We start from the raw sequence: 24,125 nt of genomic DNA on the forward strand, positions 1-24,125 counted from the left end.
AGAGGGTATGGGTGGGTCCTCACTGAAAGATGCCACCTTCTTGGAGCATCGTCTTTTGAAGATCTCTCGATGGTGGGGAGGGTTGTGCCTGTGGTGGAGCTGGGTGAGTCTACAATCCTCTGCAACTTCTTTTCATCCTGCACATTGGGGACTCCATACTAGGAGGCAATGCAACTAGTCATAATGCTCTCCAAATTGCAACTGTATATCAGGGCAGCACTGGTAGCATTTTGTGTTCCTTCAGCAGTTGTCTCCAATCTTCATACTCCCTCCCCCATCTTGCATTGCTCTGATGCACTCTCCCATCTTCTGACAGCACCTTCCCTTGTAACTGAAGAAGCTACACCTGTTCTACCTCCTCCATTCTGCATTCTAAACAAGTTCCAGCTGAAGCAATGATTTACTTATACTTCTGTGTTCATAATCTGTGCTCATCTCTGAGGATACTTAACTGAGAATAGATCTGTTCAGTTATATATATTAACCAAGACTCCCAATACCTGAAATTTTAATTTCAGATTTTTGGTGCTTGTGTGTTTTTTTTTCCCATGTACATAAACTTTAAATTTCTAAAAAAAAGTTAACACAGGCATAAAACAAATAACATTTATCCCAGCAGTCTTATATAGTGATATAGTTTTCATAGTGATAAACTCAATTGCACTGACTTACTGTTTAATTCATTCTATGTGGGCTTAATCTCTCATAAATCCTCTGGATTCAAACACTGATTACAATTAAACAAACAAGAGTTCAGTTTAATGTCAGTAAAATATATTGCAGTCACAATGAATTTCAACTACGTGCAGATCAATGCAAGGCAATCTTGTCAGCACTGCATGGCTGGAAATAGCAAATAAGAAACAAATCTGTTCAGAGAGTTATCTTTGAGTCAATTAGCATCAGAATTCAAACTCAGCTTAACAGGATGTACCATTTAATTGAAGACAAGAGCTCTGGCCATTGGAGAGAGAATGTAAACAGTGAACTTCAGACAAGCTTTGAGATACCGCCTGAAACTTGCACAAGTATCTAGTAGCATCTTTTTAAACTTCAATATTTATTTTTGCGAGGCGATACTGCAGGGAAGCGGAATTCCTCACCAGTACCAAGCCACGCTTCTCTGCCGGTTGATTGGACAGCATATGCAAGAGTCCTAATAAGCTAACAAATGCCAAGGCTTCCCCACAGCCTACATTCAGTGAAAAATCCCCTTGGCTTACATATCCAATTGCAAGTCTGGAGCAGTGGGACATCACATCCTGTGGTGGATCAGGCCACAAGCCTAGAACTAAGTCCTTTTGATAATTTGAAACTGATTCGAAGTCCTGTCCTCCAGAGCCACTTTCTTGAACTTTTGACAAAGCTCCTTTCTTTTTCTTCAAGATTTTAATTTGCCGTTTGTAGGGGTCTCTGTGCTTTGGTTCTTGAGGAGCACATCTCTGAGGCTCAGAGGCTGCAAACTGGAGGTCTTCCTCAGAAGGAATACAAATTGTTGCATTGGCAATGGGACAGCCCTTTGTCAATGATGAGAGTCTGGCCCAGACAAGGAACCGGGGATAGGAGCACACAATGGAATTCACCACATCTGCAGCCATCTGCACTTGCAGGGACCCACGGGCGAGTTTAGCTTGCTGACCACGGCTTGATGTGGGGCGACACCATGCAGATAATTGCTTCAATAACTTTCTGCTCCTAGAACACAACAGAAACAACGATGACTACAATACCCTGCTAACTTATAGAATCACTTGAGCACAACCATGTTTTAAATTATGCTTTTCAGAGTACATTGGCACGAAGTTGGAGAACAGTTGGAAAGCAGTTACTGCAGTTTGAATTGAGTGCAGCACAAGAGGGATACAGATTTAAAACATTTAAAGAAAAACTTGGAACAAGTTTCGAAGTCTATAAAGTCAAATTTATTGTCATATGCACAAGTTTATGTCTGCACAGATGCAATGAAAATCTTGCTTGCAGGAGAATCTCAGGTATATAGCATATAAGCAGCATTCTTAAGATAAAAAATTTACAAGAAATAACACAATTATAACAAAAAGTGCACTAAAATAATTGTTCCAAGCAGACACAGTGCTCAGTATGCAAGATGGACAACCAGATCAGAACAAAACCCCCTAAAACATTATAAAAATAGATAGTGCACTTTGTCTTTCAGAATATGAAAACAATGAGCAGCTAGTTACAGACAGGGGTCTTGGGGGTCCATGTCCACAGCTCCCTGAAAATAGCTGGGCAAGTAAATTGGTGCTAAAGGTGGCATATTGCATGCTTACCCTTGTTCCTCATGGTATTGAACACAAGACTCAGTGCACCATATTGCAGCTATATAAAGCTTTGATTAGACTGAACTTAAGAGTAGTGTACAATTCTGGTTGACCCATTACAGAAGGATGCGGAGCCTTTGGAAAGGGTACAGAAGAGATTCACCAGGATGCTGCCTGGACTAAAAGGTATAAGAGTTTGGAAAAACTTGCATTGTTTTCTCTGGAGCATCAGAGGAAGGGGGGAAACCTTATATTAGTTTGTGAAAGGCATAGATAAGCAGAATCGTTTTCCCAGGGAAGAAATATCAAATACTAGAGGGCATGTATTAAGAGTGAAAAGATTAAAAGAGGTGTTCAGGGCAGAGAGTGGTAGAGACTGGAACAGGCTGCTGGGGTATTAGTAGATAAATGCCATTTAGATAAAAACATGAATATACGGGAAATTAAAGGGGATGGATCATGTGTAAGCAGAAGAGTTTCATTTAATCTGGATTATATTTAACGCAGACATTATGAGCTGAGGGGCCTGTTCCTGTGCTGTACTGTTCTATGGTCGTGATATAGCGCAACGTTATTACAGCTCGGGGCAATACAGTGTTTGGAGTTCAATTCTGGGTCCGTTATTTAAGGGTTCTCTGTATGTCCTCCCCATGGAATGCATGGGTTTTCTCTGGGTCCTCCATTTTCCTCCCACAGTCCAAAGGCGTATACGGTAGGTTAAACGGTCATTGGAAATGCTCCCATAATTAGGTTTGTCGGGGCCTGCTCTGCTCTGTTTTGCTAAGTATAAATAAAGTGCAGGAGATGCAGATTGCTTACTGTCCTTGCCTTAAAACATTGAAGCTATTTTATCAGTAATTAGAGACTGATAATGAAATCAAGATATCATCCTTTCTAATGCTTCTACTCAATAAAAAGAGGAATCCTTTCTCAGGCATACCTTCATTAGTAATATTGATAGACTTTGGAAAAAGACCAAGTGATATACAGACCTTAGTACAGAAACATGACCACTTTCTGCTGGAATGTCTTTAGTGCTTGAAATTGTTGGCCCAAGAACAACATTTTCAGAATCCTCTTCCATTTCCTCCCCAGGCTCAGGAGTTTTCTCGTTATTTGATGACTGTTTGGGCATTTTTCCTTCATCTACACAAACTGGACTATCCTTTGAGTTCTGCACTTCAGAAGTTAGCTCTGTTTCTTTGCCAAAGAGAGTAGGTTTGACACTGTTAGCTTTGCACTTTCCTTCCCATTCCTCTACAAGTTGCTGCCAAGGACAACGAAATGGAGTCATGGTGCCATAGTGGATATAGTTGGGTCTCTTGGCAGGTGGATATCTAAAGAGAAATATGGTTAGTCTGTAGAACAAATGGGTAAAACTTCAATATAATGTTATCAAGAGAATAATATACAAGCCTTCTAAGACAACTACAATAAACTATGATGAAGCCCAGGCTGGAATCTGGCGCAAAGAATAAACTGCTGGAGGAACTCAGCAGGTCAAATTGTGTGGGGGAAGCGGGGTGGTGAAAGAATTGTCAATGCTCCTGATTGTGATTATATATCAGAACTCAAATGTCTTGACTCTTACATTTTGTTCTGATCCTGACGTAGCATCTTAACAAAATATGTCAACAGTCCCTTTCCCTTCACAAAAGACAAAGCCCATGCTCATTTTTCAAAAATCTGCTAGTTTGCAATAAATTACATTAGTTCAGGTAGATCTTTAAATGGCACAAAAACACTCAGTAGCCACTTTATTAGGTACTTCCTAGTACAGGAGGTACTTACTAAAGTGGCCACTGAGTGTATTTCTGTATGTTCGTGGTCTTCTGCTGCTGCAGCCTATCCACTTCATGGTTCAACATGTGCGTTCAGAGATGCTCTTCTGCACACTACTGTTGTAACGTGGTTATTGGACTTCCTGTCGCCTTCCTGTCATCTGAACCAGTCTGGCCATTCTCCCCTGACCCCTCTCAATTAACAAGGTGTTTTGCTCACAGAACTGACACTTACGGGATGATTTTTTTTGTTTGTTTTTTGCACCATTCTCTGTACACTCCAGGGACAGTTACGCATGAAAATCCCAGGAGACCAGCAATTTCTGAGATAGTCAAACCACCCTATCTGGCACCAACCATCAGTCACTTTGATCACATTTCTTCCCCATTTTGATGCTTGGTTTAAACAACAACTGAACCTCTTGACCATACCTGCCCATGTTTTTATGTATTGAATTGCTGCCACATGATTGACTGATATTTGCATTAACATACAGATGTACCTAATAAAGTGGCCACTGAGTGTATATGTTGACATATCTCATTAAGATGCTACATCAGGATCAGAACAAAACGCAAGAGTCAAAACGTTTGAGTCATCCTTTTATTAGGTGATGTTCAGTGAAATTGATTCATTAATGTTTTAATTTTAAACTTCAAATGCAAATATTTAAGCTTTAGCTACAAGTGAACCAATACTGTAGTGGTTCAAAATGCTCAACTCCACAAATTAGCAGACAAAAATAACTAATTTTCAATAAGAAGGCAAAGCAGTATAGGATTAAATTACTATCCAGATGCCTAGACAAATAAACTGTTAGAAGAGTGTCACATTGGGCAGCACAGTGCTGCAATGACCATGAGCACAGAAACCTGGTGGAATCAAACCAGTTAGACATGGAACCATAATGAGTGAAGGTGTAAAGAAATGCATGATGTAATCTGCATAAAGCTTTTAAAGTCTTAATTAATTCAAATGGAAATAGAATTGTAAATGTAGCAAGTCAAATAAAAACAGTGCAGGCATATACTAAAAATCTCAAGCAGAAATACTTGATAAAGGTTTCCATTCATATTTCCACCCAATTACATTAACCCCAATACTGAAGAGTACCTCCGAAGTTAATTTGGCATCAAAAGGTCTCCGACAAAGGATGCAAAAAATTTTCCCAGAATGTTGACCCAAGTTTAAATCTTATGATATGATTTAAATGCTATGTACTTTTATTTTTATTCTGTTGTTAAATTCTTATAATGCTACCTGTAATAGGATTGCTGCTTACCTCTTGTATTTGTCCATTAGCTCTTTCTCAGTCTCCTCACTGTGCCGCATGCCAGCTGGACAGTCTGGAAAATCATCAGGGAAATGTGGGATTCCCTGATACTGAGAATGCTTAACTCCTTCTTGCAAACCTCCTGCTCGTATACCCCTATAGATCTGACATAATAGTCACAAAATTTCATACATGATTAAAACCTCAAAACATGGACATTTTACCTACTGGAAAGAAGGGAGGAATTCAAAGAAACAGAGTAGACAGCATCTTTAACTATTGGGTTAATTGAGGGAGGACATAGGAGTGGTACAGGTTAAACAGCTCTGGATAGGAGACTGGAGGTGATAGCGGATAAAGTAATGAGTCAGCCTCCCATTACAGCTAAAACAAGCTGCTGGAGGAACTCAGTGAGTCAGGCAGCACCTGTACAAGGAAATGGACAGTTGATTTCAGGTCGAGACCCTTCACTTGTACCAAAAGAGTACAGGGAAGATAGCTAGTGTAAAAGCTGGCATGAAATACCTAACATTAGAGGTGGGTAAGATTGCAAAAATGAAAATTAAATGTTCTTCATTTAAAAATATAATTAAAGACAGTCAGCATAGATTTGTACAAGTCATGTCTCATCTTATGAATTAGAGTTATTTGAGAAAGGATTTCAGTACATTGAAAAGAGAAAAGCATTCGATAAGATACTGCTTTGTGCATTAATGGCAAGTTCATAATATGCAGTATTAAAAGTATCAGCACTACAACAGGTAGTTGAAGATTTTTGGAGGACCAAGAACAATACCGACTAATCGACTTTTAATGACTTGAACAACGCTTGCCCCACTGTAAAACAACACAGGTGTCGATCTCAAAAGATAACTAAATAATCTGGCCTTGGTTTACAGGATACAATAGAAAAATGTACAGACAAAACAAAAAGACAAGCATGGTTAGCTGCCAGGAGGTCTGCAGACGAGTTAAGAGATTAAGTAGAATTAGAAGAGGTCAAGCAACACACACAAAATGCTGGAGGAACGCAGCAGGCCAGGCAGCATCTATGGAAAAGAGTACAACTGACATTTCCGGCCAAGGCCCTTCATAGGGACTAGTTTTTAGACGAGGTCAAGGCCACTTGGCCCAAGTAATCAAGTCAGTGTTTGTGATGCATTGGAGACTCCTCCAATCTCCCTTTTAAACACTTTGAAATAATTCCTTCTAGTTTTCACTGCGATAGTGAATTCTATATCCTGAGCACTCTCGAGGGAAAAGGGCTTACTCTGAATCCACTTCTGATTTCCTTCAAAATATCTCAAATTGAAAGCATATTTCCCATTATATGAGACACTTTCCTTGTGTGTACTCCATTGAAAGCCTCCATAACTTTGAAAATAATCTGGAGCCACTTTCAAGACACTGGGAAGATGACAAATGAAATTTAATGCTGGGAAATTAGAAGTTTTGGAACAAGGAACAAGAACATAAATCCAGTAAATGAAAAATCTTTAAAAGCAAGAAAAGCAGACGGATTGAAGGAATCCAGATAAGTCTTTACCAGTGACAAGTTGACAAGGCTATCTGATAAAGGAAAATAGAACTTAAGTTTTCAAACTGGATTCCAAATAAGGATAGTGCTGAAGTTAATTACTATATTACTGGCTCACACAAGATTACAAATGCCTGACTTATGTACAACCCTGTACATAATGACAAACATTTGGGAGACCAGGGGGATAATTTGTCAGCTGTTATGGGGCTGCAGGTACTGTATCCTCTGCCACTTGAGAACTCAGTTTGCACCAATATCATTGCAATTTGCAGAGAAATTCAAATGGTCGAGTTCAATACCCTGGCTTAACTACACAACACACAAGGTGTTGGAGGAATTTGGCCGATCAGGCAGCATCTTTGGAGGACAATGAACAGTTGATAGTTTGGGTTGAGGCCCTTCATCTGAACTGATACATTTAACTACACATTACTCTTGATTGATTTAGATTTGTATTTAAATACGCATATTGCCGGATAGCCACATTTCAAACTTGTGAATGCATAACAACGACAAAAACACCTTTGGCTCCCGAGAAGTTGTCACCTTCCCCACTTTGTTTTCTGTGCTGTGAAACAATTCTCAATATGCTCGCCTGTTCTCTATTCCTCAGTGTACGCCAATCTTGTTGACCAACTCCTGCATGGAGCCATACAAGAAGTGTTCAGTTAGGAGGGAAAACTTGGTAATTGGGGTTTCCTTTACCAGGGCATGGGTCAGACGACCTGACAGATGGTCTCTCTGACAAGGATTGTAAACTGGGTAAAGGTGGGACAAATAAAGGCAGGAGGTGAAAAGTCAAAGGAAATATGCAAAGAAACCTTTTTTTAAAAAAAGAGTAGGTGCCAGGAATCTGCTGTCAGGGGAGATGGTGGAGGCTGATACAATAGATATATTTAAGCACTTCTTAGGTAGGTGCATGAATATGCAGAGAATGGAGGGATATGGACCATGGGAAGGCAGAAGGGACAATTAGGTGTCATGAACTTAATTATTTCAGTACAATAACAAGGGCTGAAGGATTGTCCCCATGTTGGACTGTTCTATGTTCTTAAATTATTTTTGTTGATTGGTGAATTAAACCAGAGCAAATAATAGTAATGAATTTATCAATCAAATGAATGAGGTGGAAGAACACATTAAATATAGTCATAGAAAAATACAGCACAGAAGCGGGCCCTTCGGCCCATCTAGTCCATGCCAAAACCATTTAAACTGCCTACTCCCATCGACCTGCATGGGATCATTGACCTTCATACCCCTACTATCCGTGTACCTATCTAAAATTCACTTAAACAGTGAAATTTGAATTCATGTGCACCATTTGTGCTGGCAGCTCATTCTACACTCTTACGACCGTCTGAGTGAAGTTCCCCTTAAAACTTTTCACCTTTCACCCTCAATCCATGACCTCTGTTTGCAGTCCCACCCAACTTCAGTGGAAAAATCCTCCTTGCATTTACCCTGTCTATACCCCTCATACTTTTGTACACCTCTATCAAATCTCTTCTCAATCTTCTACGTTCTAAGGAATAAATTCCTAACCAATTCAACCTTTCCTTATAACTCAAGTCCTCCAAACTCAGCAGCATCCTTGTACATTTTCTCTGTACTCTTTTTACATCTTTCCTGTAGGTAGGTGGCCAAAACTGCACACAATACTCCATATCAGGCCTCACCAATGTCTTATACAACTAACATAATATCCCATCTCCTGTACTCAACACTTAGATTTATGAAGGCCAATCTGCCAAAGGCTTTCTTTACAACCCTATCAACCTGTGATGCCACTTTCAATGAATTATGGAGCTGTATTTCCAGATCCCTTTGTTCTACCACACTCCTCGGTGCCCTACTGTTCACTGTGCTACCAGAGTACAACACTTCGCACGTAGCAGCACTAAATTCCATCTGCCATTCTTCAGCCCATTTCCCAGCTGATCCAAATCCCTCTGCAAACCATGATAGCCTTCCTCACTGTCCACTGCAACCCCAATCTTGGTGTCATCCACAAATTTGCTGATCTAGATAACTGTATTATCATCCAGATCATTGATATAGATGACAAACAGCCAACCCAACACTGATCGGTGTGGCACACCACTAGTCACAGGCCTCTAGTTACAGAGGTGACCATCTACTACCACACTCTGGGTTCCCCCACATAGACAATGTCTAATCCAATTTACCTCATCTTGAATACAGAGCAACTGAACCTTCTTGATCAACCTCCCCTGCGGGACCTTGTCAAATGTCCATGTAGACAACATCAATTGGCTTGCCTTCATTCACTTTTCTGGAACCTCCTTGAAAAAATCTATAGGGTTTGTTAGACATGACCAACAACGCACAATTCCATGCTGACTATCCTTTATCAGTCCATGTCTATCCAGATACTTATATTCGGTCCCTTAGAATACCTTCTAATAATTTTCCCACAACTGATGTCAGACTCATCAGCCTATAATTTTCTTGTTTATGCTTGGAGCCTTTCTTAAACAGCAGAACAACATTAGCTATCCTCCAATCCTCCACTACCTCATCTATTGGTCGTCGTTAGGTCACATCTGGAATTTCCAGTTGGCGGATGATTTCCCTCCACACCGCTGTCCCAACAATTGTCCACAACATCCTTAGTCTTGTCCAGCTTGGTCCAATCCTTGATGTTATCCAGCCACGTTGTTCTTTGCCTTCCTCTTCATTTCTTTCCCTCCACCTTTCCATTTAGCAAGTCCAAGATGTTATCTCTCTGCGTAATTTGTCCACAGTAAGCAACTTTTAACTTCATAATCTTCTCCAGCAATATCCGTGGTCTATCAACTTCGGACAAAACCCTCTCATTTGAAACTTTCTCTACCCAGCTGATCTTCAATATTCGTCGATAGCACCACATTTCAAAAGCATTAATTTGTTTCATGTCATCCTTCTTCAGGGTCCATGTTTCTGATCCATACCTCCGTAATGACCATACGTAACACTCGAGGCAGCGGATTCTACTTTGGATGTCTACCTTCCGATTGTATCGTAGATCTTTTAGCTTCATGAACTGGGTCTTACCCATACCTATTCTCCTTCTGATCTCAACTTCACATCTCCCGTCACTGCCAAGATATTCAAACTTTCGCACCTGTTTAATGTCTTGTCCATTCACTTGTAACGATACTATCATGAATGAGTCTTTAGTGTTTATTTTGCTTACCACCATCGATTTTGTTTTCTTAGGGCTGATTTAAGTCCGTAGTCAAGACTTTTCTTATTCACTTTATTCAGCATAATTTGCAGTTCGCATTCGCTGTCAGCTAACAACATGGTGTCGTCCGCGTACCTGATGTTATCCACCTTCCTGCCTCCGCTTGGAATACCTATTCCTAAGGATGATATAAATATCTCTGCTAAGGCCCCTGGCACCTCCCACAGGGTCCGAGGGAACAACTTGTCAACCCTGGGAATGTATCCATCCTTATTTGCCTCCAAGACAACAAACACCTCCTCCTCTGTAATCTATATAGGGTCCACAAATCAATGCTGCTTTGCTTCACTGCAATTGACCCCATGTCCATCTCCTGAGTAAATACAAATACAGAACACTTATTTAAGGTTGCCCCAATTTATTTTCGTTCCTCACATAGATTACCATTCTGATCTTCCAGAGGACGAGAGGACCAATTTTGTCTTTTGCAATCATTTTCCTCTTAACGAATCTGTAGATGCCATCAGGATTCTCCTTCACCACGTCTTCTAGGGCAACTTTATGTCTTCTTTTAGCCCTCCTGATTTCATTACTAAGCGTTCTCTTGCATTTCTTATACTCCATAAGCACCTCATTTGTTTCTACCTGCCCATGCACCTCATTTTTTTCTCTTAACCAGGACCTCAATATCTCCTGAAAACTGAAGTTCCTTACACTTGTTATCTTTACCTTTTATTCTGACAGGCACATACAAACTGTGCACTCTCAAAATTTCATTTTTGAAAGCCTCCCTCTTACCAAGCACACCTTTGCCAGAAAACAGCCTGTTTCAATCCACATGCCAGATCATTTCTGATACCATCAAAATTGGCCTTTCTCCAACTTAGAATCTCAACCCATGGACCAGACCGATCTATTTGCATATTCATTTTGAAACTAATGGCATTGTGATCACAGATGTAAAATGCTCCCCTACACAAACTTCTGTCACCTGCCCTGTCTCATTCCCTAAAAGCAGATCACACATTCTCTCGTTGGACTTCTGAATTAAACCGACGTTGTTACTTACATCCTTCACATGCACGAGGAGTAAAAATATTTACGTTACATCTCTAAATGAGCAATGTGCAATTTATAGTAATTTGTAATTAGTAGTGTATACAATGGGACAGTTAATATAACAGAGAAAAACAATTGTATCAGCGCGAATTAATCAGTCTGATGGCCTAGTGGAAGAAGCTGTCCCGGGCCCTGTTGGTCCTGGTTTTTATTCTGTGGTACCATTTCCCAAATGGTAGCAGCTGGAACAGTTTGTGGTTAGGGTGAGTCAGGTCCCCAATGATCCTTCAGGCCCTTTTTACACACCTGTCTTTGTAAATATCCTGAATAGTCAGAAGTTCACAACTACAGATGAGCTAAGCTGTCCACACCACTCTCTGCAGAATTTTGCGATTGAGGGAATTACAGTTCCCATACCAGGCGGTGATGCAGCCAGTCAGGATGCTCTCAATTGTGCCCCTTTAGAAAGTCCTTAGGATTTGGGGGCTCAAACCAAACTTCTTCAACCGTCTGAGGTGAAAGAGGCACTATTGTGCTTTTTTTCTACCACAGCCGGTATGCAAATTCTATCCCATCTAGTTCTTTTACAGTATGAGAGTCCCAGTCAATATGTGAAAAGTTGAAATCACCTACTATAACAAAACTATGTTTCTTGCAACAGTCTGCCACCTCTCTATAAATTTGTTCCTCTAAATCCCTTGGGCTTTTCGGTGGTCTGTAATATAGCCCCATTAACGTGGTCATACCTTTATTATGTCTCAGTTCCACTCATAACGCCTCACTAGGTGAGTTTGCGAATCTATCCTGACGGAGCACACAGTGACATTTTCCCTCACTAGTACCATCACCCCTCCTCCTTTAATCCCTCTCACTCTGTCACATCTAAAACAACAGAACCCCGGACTATTGAGCTGCCATCCTGTCCCTCCTGCAACCGTCTCACTAATAGCTTCAATATCATAATTCCAGGTGTTGATCCACGCCCTGAGCTCATCTGCCTATACATATTTTAAATATCCATATATTACATATATTTGCTGTGTTCTGGCCATCATCTGTACTTTTGAGAAAACAAAATGGATCGCTATGTAAAAAGCAAAGAATCAAGGAGCCAACAATCCAATAGAACCTTTGCAGACAATCATCACAGTGAAATTGGGCGCCATGGTAGTGTAGTAGCTAGCGCGATGCTATTACAACTTGGGCTGTTGGAGTCTGGAATTCAATTTGACGTCCTTGGTGAGGAGTCTGTATGTCCTCCCTGTGGAATGCATCAGTTTCCCCTGGGTATACCCATTTTCTCCTACAGTTCAAAGACATACCAGGTTGGTGAATTATTCATTGTAAAATGTCCCGCGGGTCAAATTGGGGTTGTTAGAGTTTGCTGCTGAAAGGGCCAGAAGGCCTACTCCGCACTGTATCATTAAGTAATAAATAACCTCCTGTGTGGCACAGTTTTGCAACTAGCACCATTAGGAAAGGAAAACTCAACCTAAGTTTTGAACTACAACCAAGAACAATACACAAGACATGCAGACAGATCTAAAGTTCAATAATACTTCACACAACATTACCAGAGGAATCCAGAATGCCATTCCCCATCCTTTTGGGAATAGGATATCCCAGCCACTCCCCCAACCGATGTGCTCCTTTCCAGCCACTTTCCCCGGTTGCTGCACCAGCAGGATGGGAATCTTAGATTCCCGTAGCCCCAGATTCAGCTGAGATCCAGGGACTAAGAGCTTGCTTTTCATCTGATTTAGCTCCTGGAACACAAGAAAAATAACAGCATCTTTAACTTGATAACAAGGCATGAGTTGAATACCACTTCAGTTTATTTTGGAATAACTATTAAAACATTGAAAACTTTGCTGCAAATACGTTTTACTGAAAAAAATTTACAGTACAGTTGGAACCTACTTTCCACATAATTTCATTATCAGTGTCTTGCTAGAGTAATCCATGACTAATACCTGTCCCACTTTCTCTATTGCCCCTCCCTTTCAATGTTTTCCTGCTGCAAACATTTATTTGCTCTTCCGTTGAGAGATGCAACAGTTTCTGCCTTAGCTGCTCCCTACTGAACACTTCAAACATCAAGAACAGATAAAGGTATTAATCATGTTTCCACAGTTTCATACTGCACAGAACTGCTGTATTACAGTACAAGTACGAGATCATTTCTTGTGAGAGACGAGAAGAAATTGATTTCTGTATTCCTCATTTCCTCACTACCCATTTACCAGGAGCAATGTATAACAGAGATGCAAAGTGCACCAGGTAACAGAAAACAGACAACTTTTTCCAATAAGGTTGTGTGAGACTAGAACTGAAGGTCATAGGTTAAGGATGAAAGATGAAATATTAAGGGGAAACTTCTTCACTCAGAGGGTGGCGTGAGTGTGGAACGAGCTGCCACCAAAGTGGTGGATGCGGGTTTGATTTCAACATTTAAGAGAAGTTTGAATAGGTACATAAATGGGAGAGGTATGGAGGACTATAGCACAGGTATGGGTTGATGGGACTAGGCAGAATAACGGTTCAGCACAGGCTAGATGGGCTGAAGGGCCTGCTTTTGTGCCGCAGTGCTATGACTTTTTAACAATTGTGGGAGACAATGGAAGACTGATTGGTATCCAGGGATTGGGAGTGATTGACCGGTGGTTGAAGAATATCCGGAGGTTGAGGCCCAAAGTTCGAAACACTTGGGTTGGTATGTCCAGAGGTTGGAGGACTGAGTCCGGGCCAGGGACTGGAGGTTGAAAGCCCAATATCTGTATCTGAGAGCCCAAGGCCAAGGACTGGTGGTCAGAGGCCTGCAGACAGCCTTTCATAGCCATAGTCATACTTTATTGATCCCGAGGGAAATTGGGTTTCGTTACAGTTGCACCAACCAAGAATAGAGTATAAATATAGCAATATAAAACCATAAAAAATTAAATAATATGTAAATTATGCCAGGAAATAAGTCCAGGACCAGCCTATTGGCTCAGGGTGTCTGACCCTCCAAGGGAGGAGTTGTAAAGTTTGATGGCCACAGGCAGGAATGACTTCCTATGACGCTCAGTGCTGCATCTCGGAGGAATGAGTCTCTGGCTGAATGTACTCCTGTGCCCACACAGTACATTATGTAGCGGATGGGAGACATTGTCCAAGATGGCATGCAACTTGGACAGCATCCTCTTTTCAGACACCACCGCGAGAGAGTCCAGTTCCATCCCCACAACATCACTGGCCTTACGAATGAGTTTGTTGATTCTGTTGGTGTCTGCTACCCTCAACCTGCTGCCCCAGCACACAACAGCAAACATGATAGCACTGGCCACCACGGACTCGTAGAACATCCTCAGCATCGCCCGACAGATGTCAAAGGACCTCAGTCTCCTCAGGATATAGAGATGGCTCTGACCCTTCTTGTAGACAGCCTCAGTGTTCTTTGACCAGTCCAGTTTATTGTCAATTCGTATCCCCAGGTATTTGTAATCCTCCACCATGTCCACACTGACCCCCTGGATGGAAACAGGGGTCACCGGTGCCTTAGCCCTCCTCAAGTCCACCATCAGCTCCTTAGACTTTTTCACATTAAGCTGCAGAAAATTCTGCTCACATCATGTGACAAAGTTTCCTACCGTAGCCCTGTACTCAGCCTCATCTCCCTCGCTGATGCATCCAATTATGGCAGAGTCATCAGAAAACTTCTGAAGATGGCAAGACTTTCCTGGGTATGCAGGCCTATCTGTGTGTGAGAGTAGGGAAAAAGAGCTTGTTTGCTGTAGTATCGTTATCCGTGTGGGTGAGTGGGAGGGAGGAAAAGGGCTTGTTTTGCTGTTGTTGTTTTGTTGCTTATTGTGTTCTGTGTTGTTCTGCTGAACATTGTGGGAATATGTGGCGATACTTGTGGACTACCCCCAGCACATCCTTAGGTTGTGCTGGTTATTAACACAAACACCACAGTATGTTTTGATGTACATGTGACATAAATAAATGAATCTGATTTGGTATCACTAGAGCCACTAAATTTTTTTTGAGTTCGCGGTAGCCAGCCATGGGATCTTTTTCCAAGGGTAAGAGGGCAGAAAGAACCATATCCAAGAGACCTCATCCCTAGCAGCGCAGTGCTTACTTGGTTTTGGAGAGTCAGCCTAGATTCCTGGCTCATCACTCTGCAGTAGGAATTAAACACACAAACCTTCTGATTCAGAGGCAAGTGTGATAACAAAGACAAGCTGAAAGAAGCAACAAATCCATAAAGCAGGACCAACCAATCATCCAAGAGTTGGAGCAAAGGGAAAACAAAGAGTGAAGAAAAAAAAATCAACTCTGTATGATATTTTTTCTATTGCAAATATTTTGTCCTTTCACTGTAGTCAAATTACCTGTTCGGAAATTTTAGTTTCTGTAACAAAATTGCGAATGTTCCGATCCCAGATCTGACTCTGAGCACATTCTGCCGGAAGTCCTTTAAGAGACAGCTCCTTTTCTTTTTCCAGATCTGCAATGCAAGGGGAAGATCACTGCAGTAAACATGTGTTAGTCACATAATCGGAATGCACACAGTTCCCACACCTTGTAGATTTACATTATTTTCTAGAATCGGGTAGCAAAGCCATGGGGATACAAAACTGAAAGTTGGGGAAGGGAAGAGTGGGAAGCCAAAAAAAAGAGTAGCAAGATGATTTGTAGTTGCTTTGTTTCCTAAGTAAAGCAGTATAGAGAATGTTGTAACAGGATTATCTAAAATTGTGCTTATCTTGCACTTTGTTTTCTCCCTGGAAACAAAGACATTTTTAATTTCTTATGAACAACCACAAATACACTTCATCTGCAGCAGAATGAGGGAATTCCTACAGCAGTCATAAAAGAGAACAAAAACACAAATCAAAGTTAACAATCTAGCAAGAAATCACAACTCAAAACCACTAAATGTAACAAATAAACAGGTCCTACAGAAACAATTAGTGTCAGTAAACACAGGATTACACAGGAATCCATAAAGCACTGAGGTCACCTCTGCTGTTAGGAAAGGAATTCAGAAATTTTCTATAGGTGGTTGGAAGCATCTTCATAAATTCGACAGGTACTTGTGTTGTCCACTGAACTCAACCCCTGCTCACTGCCCCATCTGATAAGTTTTTTTTAAATATAGGAAGGATTCTAAAGCAAAGGCTCAAACCCAAAGATCCACAATCTCCTATTCAAGTTTAAGACAAGTGCTTGCTGCTCTGGCAAATTTTTACATCATTATGGTTTAGTTAACATATGGGTACATTTGAAGAAGAGGGTGTTGCCTATTTTTTTTTACCCCCAGGCTAAATGAAGTCAGATAAACAAAATAGAAAGATATCAAATATTGCAAGTATGACTGCTCAAGATTTTGGAGTCAAATGCTAGTTATAAATCAAATTGAGGTAAGTCAACTAGAACAGTAACTGATTTGTTTACTACAGGCATAATCTGACCCACTCACTGTTTCCAGCATTTTCAGTTTCTATATCAAAAATCAGTAAATGTGGCATGTTTGACCTTACCTTTTCATAGGTCCTGCACACATCAATGCGAAACAAAATGATAAGAATGAAAACGAGATAGAATTGCACAGCACTAATAAAGCAGAAAATATGTCCAAAACATTTGCTCCAATGACATAGCTGGATAAAATTTGATGACAAACAAAATTCTGATATTAGAAGGGGTGATAAAAAGACTGGTCAAAGATGCATGTTTTAAAGATAACATAAGGAGAGAAGTGTAAATCTAGGTTTTCCTTAATAAATTCAAAAGTACTGCATTATCTTCCCTGATTATAATGAACATTTCAAAAGCACTCCATCTGAGATAACAGCTGAGGTTATTAGTACAGTTTGCGTGTGTGCCGCATGCATAGATGTGCAAAGGAAAAGTGAAAAGTCCTTTGTGGATTTCTGCTGCAAAGCTGCCAGAAAAGCTGTGTGTAATGAAAAACACTTTACAAATATCCACATTTTGCTTTGCTGAAATTTTCCTGTGTTGCTATGGCAGAACCAAAATATCATTCGGGGTATTTAAATTAAGTGCTCATGGCTGATTTTTTTTTAAGGGTTGCAAAATATTTAACCAAATAAAAAGTGGAAAAATCAGGGCAAGGATATAAAGGAACACCACAACTTCAACAATTAAAATTACTAATGTCCTAAGCAGCTCATCTGGCAAAAAGCAACCAATTAAATATGGAATACATACACTAAAACTGTGCGCTCTGCAGGGAAGTTTAACATCACGTTATGTGGATATTCTGACGCCAGTTTAGATCTATGCAACATGTTAATCGTTGCAAATTTCTTGTTGCAAATACTGTTCTGCACCAAGATGGCCTTGCCAGGATTCAAACCTGGAACATCTGTATGAAGAACAGAGGCTCTCACTGAGCACAAGACCAGCAAAATGTGCCTAAGTATTTGCTGTTACTGAGATCATAATAATCTAAGACCAAAGGACAGAATCAGGTTTATTATCACCAGCATGTAACGTGAAATTTGTTAACTTAGCAGCAGCAGTTCAATGCAATCCATAATCTAGCAGAGACACAAAAAAAAAGTAAATTAATTACATATATTGAATAGATTTTTTAAAATGTCCAAAAACAGAAATACTGTATATTAAAAAAAAGTGAGGTAGTGTCCAAAGATTCAATGTCCATTTAGGAATTGGATGGCAGAGGGGAAGAAGCTGTTCCTGAATCACTGAGTGCGTGCCTTCAGGTTTCTGTACCTCCTACCTGATGGTAACAGCGAGAAAAGGGCATGCCCTGGGTGCTGGAGGTCCTTAATAATGGATGGGGCCTTTATGAGACACCGCTCCCTAAAGATGTCCTGAGTACTTTGTAAGCTAGTGCTCAAGATGGAGCTGACTAGATTTACAACCTTCTGCAGCTTCTTTTGGTCCTGTGAAGTAGCCCCTCCACACCAGACAGTGATGCAGCTTGTCAGAATTGTCTCCACAGTACAACTAAAGAAGTTTTTGAGTGTATTTGTTGACATGCAAAATCGCTTCAAACTCCTAACAAAGTATAGCTGCTGTCTTGCCTTCTTTATAATTACTTCAATATTTTAGGACCAGGTTAGATCCTCAGAGATCTTGACACCTAGGAAATTGAAGCTGCTCACTCTCTCCACTTCCGTTCCCTCTATGAGGATTGGTATGTGTTCCTTCGTCTTATCCTTCCTGAAGTCCACAATCAGCTCTTTCGTCTTACTGAGTAGAGTGCCATGTTGTTGCTGTGGCACCATTCCACTAGTTGCATTATCTCACTCCCGTATGCCCTCTCGTCACCACCTGAGATTCTACCAACAATAGTTATCAGCAAATTTATAGATGGTATTTGAGCTCTGCCTAGCCACATAGTCATATATAGAGAGTAGAACAGTGGGCTAAGCACACACCCGAGGTGCACCAGTGTTGATCGTCAGCTAGGAGGATATGTTATCACCAATCCGCAGATTGTGGTCTTCCAGTTAGGAAGTCGAGGATCCAACTGCAGAGGGAGGTATAGAGGCCCAGGTTCTGCAACTTCTCAATCGAGATTCTGGGAATGATGGTATTAAATGCTGAGCTACAGGCGATGAACAGCATCCTGACATAGGTGTGTGTTGACTAGGTGGTCTAAAGCCGTGTGGAGAGCCATTGAAGTTGCATCTGCAGTTGACCTATTGTGGCGATGGGCAAATTGCAATGGATACAGCTCCTTATCCATTGACAATGAACTGGACTGGTCAAAGAATACTGAGGCTGTCTACAAGAAGGGTCAGAGCCATCTCTATTTCCTGAGGAGACTGAGGTCCTTTAACATCTGCCGGACGATGCTGAGGATGTTCTAAGAGTCTGTGGTGGGCAGTGCGATCATGTTTGCTGTTGTGTGCTGGGGCAGCGGGCTGAGGGTAGCAGACACCAACAGAATCAACAAACTCACTCATAAGGCCAGTGATGTTGTGGGGATGGAACTAGACTCTCACTGTAGTGTCTGAAAAGAGGATGCTGTCTAAGTTGCATGCCATCTTGGTCAATGTCTCCCATCCACTACATAATGTACTGGGTGGGCACAGGAGTACATTCAGCCAGAGACTCATTCCTCCGAGATGCAGCACAGAGCGTCATAGGAAGCCATTCCCGCCTGTGGCCATCAAATTTTACAACTCCAGAACCCTGAGTCGATAGGCTGGTCCTGGATTTACTTCATAATTTACTGGCATAATTTACATATTACTATTTAACTATTTATGGTTCTATTACTATTTATTATTTATAGTGCAACTGTAACGAAAACCAATTTCCCTCGGGATCAATAAAGTATGACTATGACTTTGCTGAGGCAGGAGTTCAGTCTAGTCATGACCAATCTCTTAAAGCATTTCATCACTGTCGATGTGAGTGCTACCGGGCGATAGTCATTAAGGCAGCCCACATTATTCTTCTTAGGCACTGGTATAATTGTTGCTTTTTTGAAGCAAGTGGGAACTTCTGCCCGTAGAAGTGAGAGGTTGAAAATGTCCTTGAATACTCCCGCTAGTTGGTTGGCACAGGTTTTCAGAGCCTTACCAGGTACTCCATCGGGACCTTCCACCTTGCGAGGGTTCACTCTCTTTAAAGACAGCCTAACATCGGCTTCTGAGATGGAGATCAAAGGGTCATCAGGTGCAGCAGGGATCTTCACAACTGTAGTTGTGTTCTCCCTTTGAAAGCATGCATAGAAGGCATTGAGTTCATCTGGTAGTGAAGCATCGCTGCCATTCATGCTATTGGGTTTTGCTTTGTAGGAAGTAATGTCTTGCAGACCCTGCCAGAGTTGCTGTGCATCCAATGTCACCTTCAACCTCGCTCGAAATTGTCTCTTCACCCTTGAAATAGCCCTCCCCATATCATAACTGGTTTTCTGGTACAGGCCTGGGTCACCAGACTTGAACGCCACAGATCTAGCCTTCAGCAGATGACACATCTCCTGGTTCATACACGGCTTTTGGTCTGGGAATATACAGCAAGTCTTTGTGGGCACACATTCATCCACACAGGTTTTAATGAAGTTGGTAACAACTGCAGCATACTCATCCAGGTTCGAAGATGAATCCCTGAATACAGTCCAGTACACGATTCAAAGAAGAGCTGTAGGTACTCCTGTGCTTCCCTTGTCCATACCTTTTTGGTCCTCACTACTGGTGCTGCAGTCTTCAGTCTCTGCCTATACTCAGGGAGTAGAAGTACAGCTAAATGATCAGACTTCCCGTAGTGAGGGCATGGAACAGCACGGTAGGCATTCTTGATGGTGGTGTAGCAATGGTCCAGTGTGTTGTTTCCTCTGGTATTGCAAGTGATCTGTTGATGATATTTGCTTAGTGATTTTTTCAGATTGTCCTGGTTAAAATCTACCAAAATGATGGTGATGGTGTTAGGGTGCGCTGTTTCGTGCATGTTGATCCCACTACTAAGGTCATCTAAAGCCTGCTTGACATTGGCCTGAGGTGGAATGTAAACTGCTACCAAAGTGACCCCAGAGAACTCCCGTGGTAGGTAAAAAGGATGGCACTTTACTGCTAGACATTCCAGGTCTGGTGAGCAGAATTGGGACAGCACTGATATATTTGTGCACCAAGAAGAGTTGATCATGAGGCATACTCCTCCACCTCGCTTTTGAGAGACTCTATAGATCTATCCTAACAGTGTATAGTAAACCTGTCTATCTGGATCACTGCATCCGGTACGGAAGGGATTAACCAGGATTCTGTGAAACAAAGGACACACACAGTCCTAATGTCCCTCTAATTCAGCACCCTAGCTCTGAGATCATTGATTTTATTCACTAGAAACTGCACGTTCGCCAGTAAGATAGTCGGTATAGGGAGTTTAAAACCCCGTTTCCTTAAACACACTTGTAACCCCGATCTGCACCCGCACTTCCTGTGAGGGCGCTTCCGACCACAATCGGTGTTGTTTCCGTCGGTTTTAAGCAGCGATGAATCGTTTGAATGCAGTAAGACATCTTTGTTAACTGTGCTGACCTTGGAAGCAGATGTGAATTTTAGCTCTATCAGGTTGAAACAGGAATATTTAATCATATCCATTGAGAGTACTGCTGCTACTTGAGTTGCGCCTAGGCGCCCCGGAAGTAAAAACGTGAGTAAAAAGCACATTTACGTAATGCTTTTAGCATTTCTCCAAGTAGCAACTTCCCAAACTAATTCGACATACAAGCATATGAACATCACTGGCAGCAAATGACTAGTCTAACTACCCATCTCAAACAAACCTGGAAACCTACCCATGTACAATGTGAGTTCCACTATAGCCAGAAACTTCACATTGTCTCTTTAAGGAGTATCGCAAACTATCACTCGTTGCCTGAGCCGGCAGGCAACAGTCTCTGTGAAGTCTGGCTTGGCATCTAACCAAGTTCAGCATTTGTAAAGCTTCTAAGCTTGATTCCTGATATTCCTTCAAATATTTTGTTTAAATAGCTGATCTGCAGAAATGTAACCTCATTTCCATTATTATAAATCTTGAACATGTTGCTCCAAGTCTAAGCTCCTCTAAACTTAAAAGAACCTAACTTGTTGACCCTGAGAGGAAATGGTCGCAGATACAATTACAACATTTGAGAGACACTAGTATAGATACATGGAGGTGAGGGGCTTGAAGTGTTCTGTGCTGGATGCTGACAATTGGGACTAGCAGGGAGGATACTGTAATTGGCATGGATCAGTTCGGCCATTTCCATGCTGCATAACTCTTTGATTCCTCCTGGGTCACTAAACTAATCTCATGCCCTGCCATTCACAGAATCATTGACGTATTCAGCTTGAAGCAGGTCATTCAATCATACTAACCAGTGGGCACCCATTGAAAGCTGGAAGTGATCCTATCTTCCAGCATTTGGCTCATACTCTTCCATGCACAAATGATATATATGTTCGTTTCTTAAACGTTGTCGCGACCCAACCTGAACCACTCTCTCAGACAATGCATTCCAGGTACTCTCACCCCTCTGTGTGTAAAGGGCCCTGTGTAGATTCCATCTAAATCTTTTACCCCTTCCAGAAATCCATGTCTTCTAGTTTCATTTCACATGGAACATCGAACATTACAGCACAAGATCAGACCCTTGTGCCCACAAATGTTATGCCGAACCACCTAAAAAGCAAAATGAAAACACCCAAACCCTAATCCCTCCTACCTAAACAATATCCATAATCCCTCCACCTTCCTCACATTCATGTGCCTATCTGAATATCTCTTAAAAGCCTCTAATGTATTTGCCTCCATTACTCTGAGTAAAAAACTTGTCCCTCACGTCCCCTTTGAACCTACCCTCTCTCACCTTTAATGCATGCCCTATGGTATTAGACATTTCCATCCTGGGAAACAGACACCCCCTGTCTTCTCTATCTATGCCTCTCATAATCTTATCAATCTCTATCAGATCGCCCCCTCTACCTCTGCAAGTCCAAAGAAATAACCCAAGTTTATCCAGCCTCTCATGATAGCACATGCCCTCTAAACAGGCAGGATCCTGGTAAACCTCTTCTGCACCCTCTCCACAAAGCCTCAACATCCTTTCTATAATGAGGCGACCAGAACTGTATGTATTACTCCACATATGGCATAACCAGAGTTCTATAAAGTTGCACATAACCTCTTGACTTTTGAACTCAATGCTTCGACTAAGAGAAGCAAGCATTCCATAAGCCTTCTTAACCACCTTAATGACCTGTGCAGCCACTTTCAAGAAGCTATGAACTTGGATTCCAAGGTCTCTCTGCTCAGCAACACTGTTAAGGATCTTGCCCTCAACAGTGTACTGTCTCCTTGCATTTGCCCTACCAAGGTGCAACACCTCACATTTATTTGGTTTAAGCTCCATCCACCATTTCTCTTCCTATATCTGCAACAGATCTACATTGTGCTAATTTCTTTGCCAGTTTTCTACACTATCCACAACTCCACCAATCTTGATATCATCCACAAACTTATTAACCCACACATCTACATTTTCATCATTTATATACATCACAAACGGGAGAGGTCCCAGCATAGATCCTTGTGGAACACCACTAATTACAAACCTCCAGTCTGAACAAGTCCCTTCAACCACTACCCTCTGTCTTCTACGTGCAAGCCAGTTCTGAATCCAAACAGCCAATCCACCATGGACCTCAAGCATCTTAATCTTCTGGATTAGCTTCCTATGAGGGACTTCATCAAATGCCTTAATAAAATCCATGTAAACAACATCCACTGCTCTACCCTCATCAATCTCTCTCATCACCACGTCAAAAAACTCAATCGAGTTGGTAAGACACGACCTGCTCCACACAAAGCCGTGCTGGTTCTCTCTAATAAGGCCATGGGTTTTCAAATATTCGTATATCCTATCCCTAAGAATTTTCTTCACCAATTTCCCCACACCTGACGTGAGACTCACTGGCCCATAGTTCCCAGGATTTTCCCTAGTTCCCTTCTTAGAGGCACAAAATTAGACACTCACTAGCCCCCGGGACTTCGCCTGTGCCTAGAGAAAACACAATGATACTAGTCAAAAGAATCTCATCTTTTGCCTCCTTCATTAACTTGGGGTAAATCCCATTAGGCCCGGGAGACTTAACAGCTTAATACTCATTAGGAGAGCGAACACTTCCTCCTCCTTGACTTCTAAACACCCTAAAGTATTTATACACTCATCACCGATCTCCTGGTCTTCCACATCCTTTTCCTTGGTAAATACTGATGCAAGTACTCAGTAAGTATCTCACACACATTCTCTGCATCTAAGCAAATCTCTCTCACTTTATCTTTCAGTGGTCCTGCCCTCTCCCTAGTTTCCTTCTTGCTTTTGACATATGTATAGAATGCCTTGGTATTCACCTTAATCCTATTTGCCGAGAATTTTTCCTGGCCCCTCCTGGCTTTCCTAATTCCCTTCTTTAGTTCTTTTTTGGGTTCTTTATACTCCTCATGTGCTTTGTTTGATCCTTA

At 41.5% G+C, this 24,125-nt stretch overlaps 1 protein-coding gene across 5 annotated transcripts in view; it reads right to left on the minus strand.

Moving 5' to 3' along the window:
• Positions 1–745: 745 nt before the first annotated feature.
• Positions 746–24,125, minus strand: part of pop1 (POP1 homolog, ribonuclease P/MRP subunit) — a 73,522-nt gene continuing 50,142 nt past the window's right edge. For all 5 annotated transcript variants that reach the window (XM_063059991.1, XM_063059981.1, XM_063060018.1 and 2 more), the window contains 5 exons: positions 15,506–15,621; positions 12,704–12,895; positions 5,350–5,504; positions 3,278–3,622; positions 746–1,695 (listed from right to left, as the gene is read on the minus strand). In XM_063059991.1, coding sequence (XP_062916061.1) covers positions 1,047–1,695; positions 3,278–3,622; positions 5,350–5,504; positions 12,704–12,895; positions 15,506–15,621 — 1,457 coding nt within the window. In that variant the 3' untranslated portion in view covers positions 746–1,046. The remainder of the gene's footprint in view (positions 1,696–3,277; positions 3,623–5,349; positions 5,505–12,703; positions 12,896–15,505; positions 15,622–24,125) is intronic.

This window comes from Mobula hypostoma, chromosome 1 (genome assembly GCF_963921235.1).
Source record: "Mobula hypostoma chromosome 1, sMobHyp1.1, whole genome shotgun sequence".
Taxonomy (NCBI): domain Eukaryota; kingdom Metazoa; phylum Chordata; class Chondrichthyes; order Myliobatiformes; family Myliobatidae; genus Mobula; species Mobula hypostoma.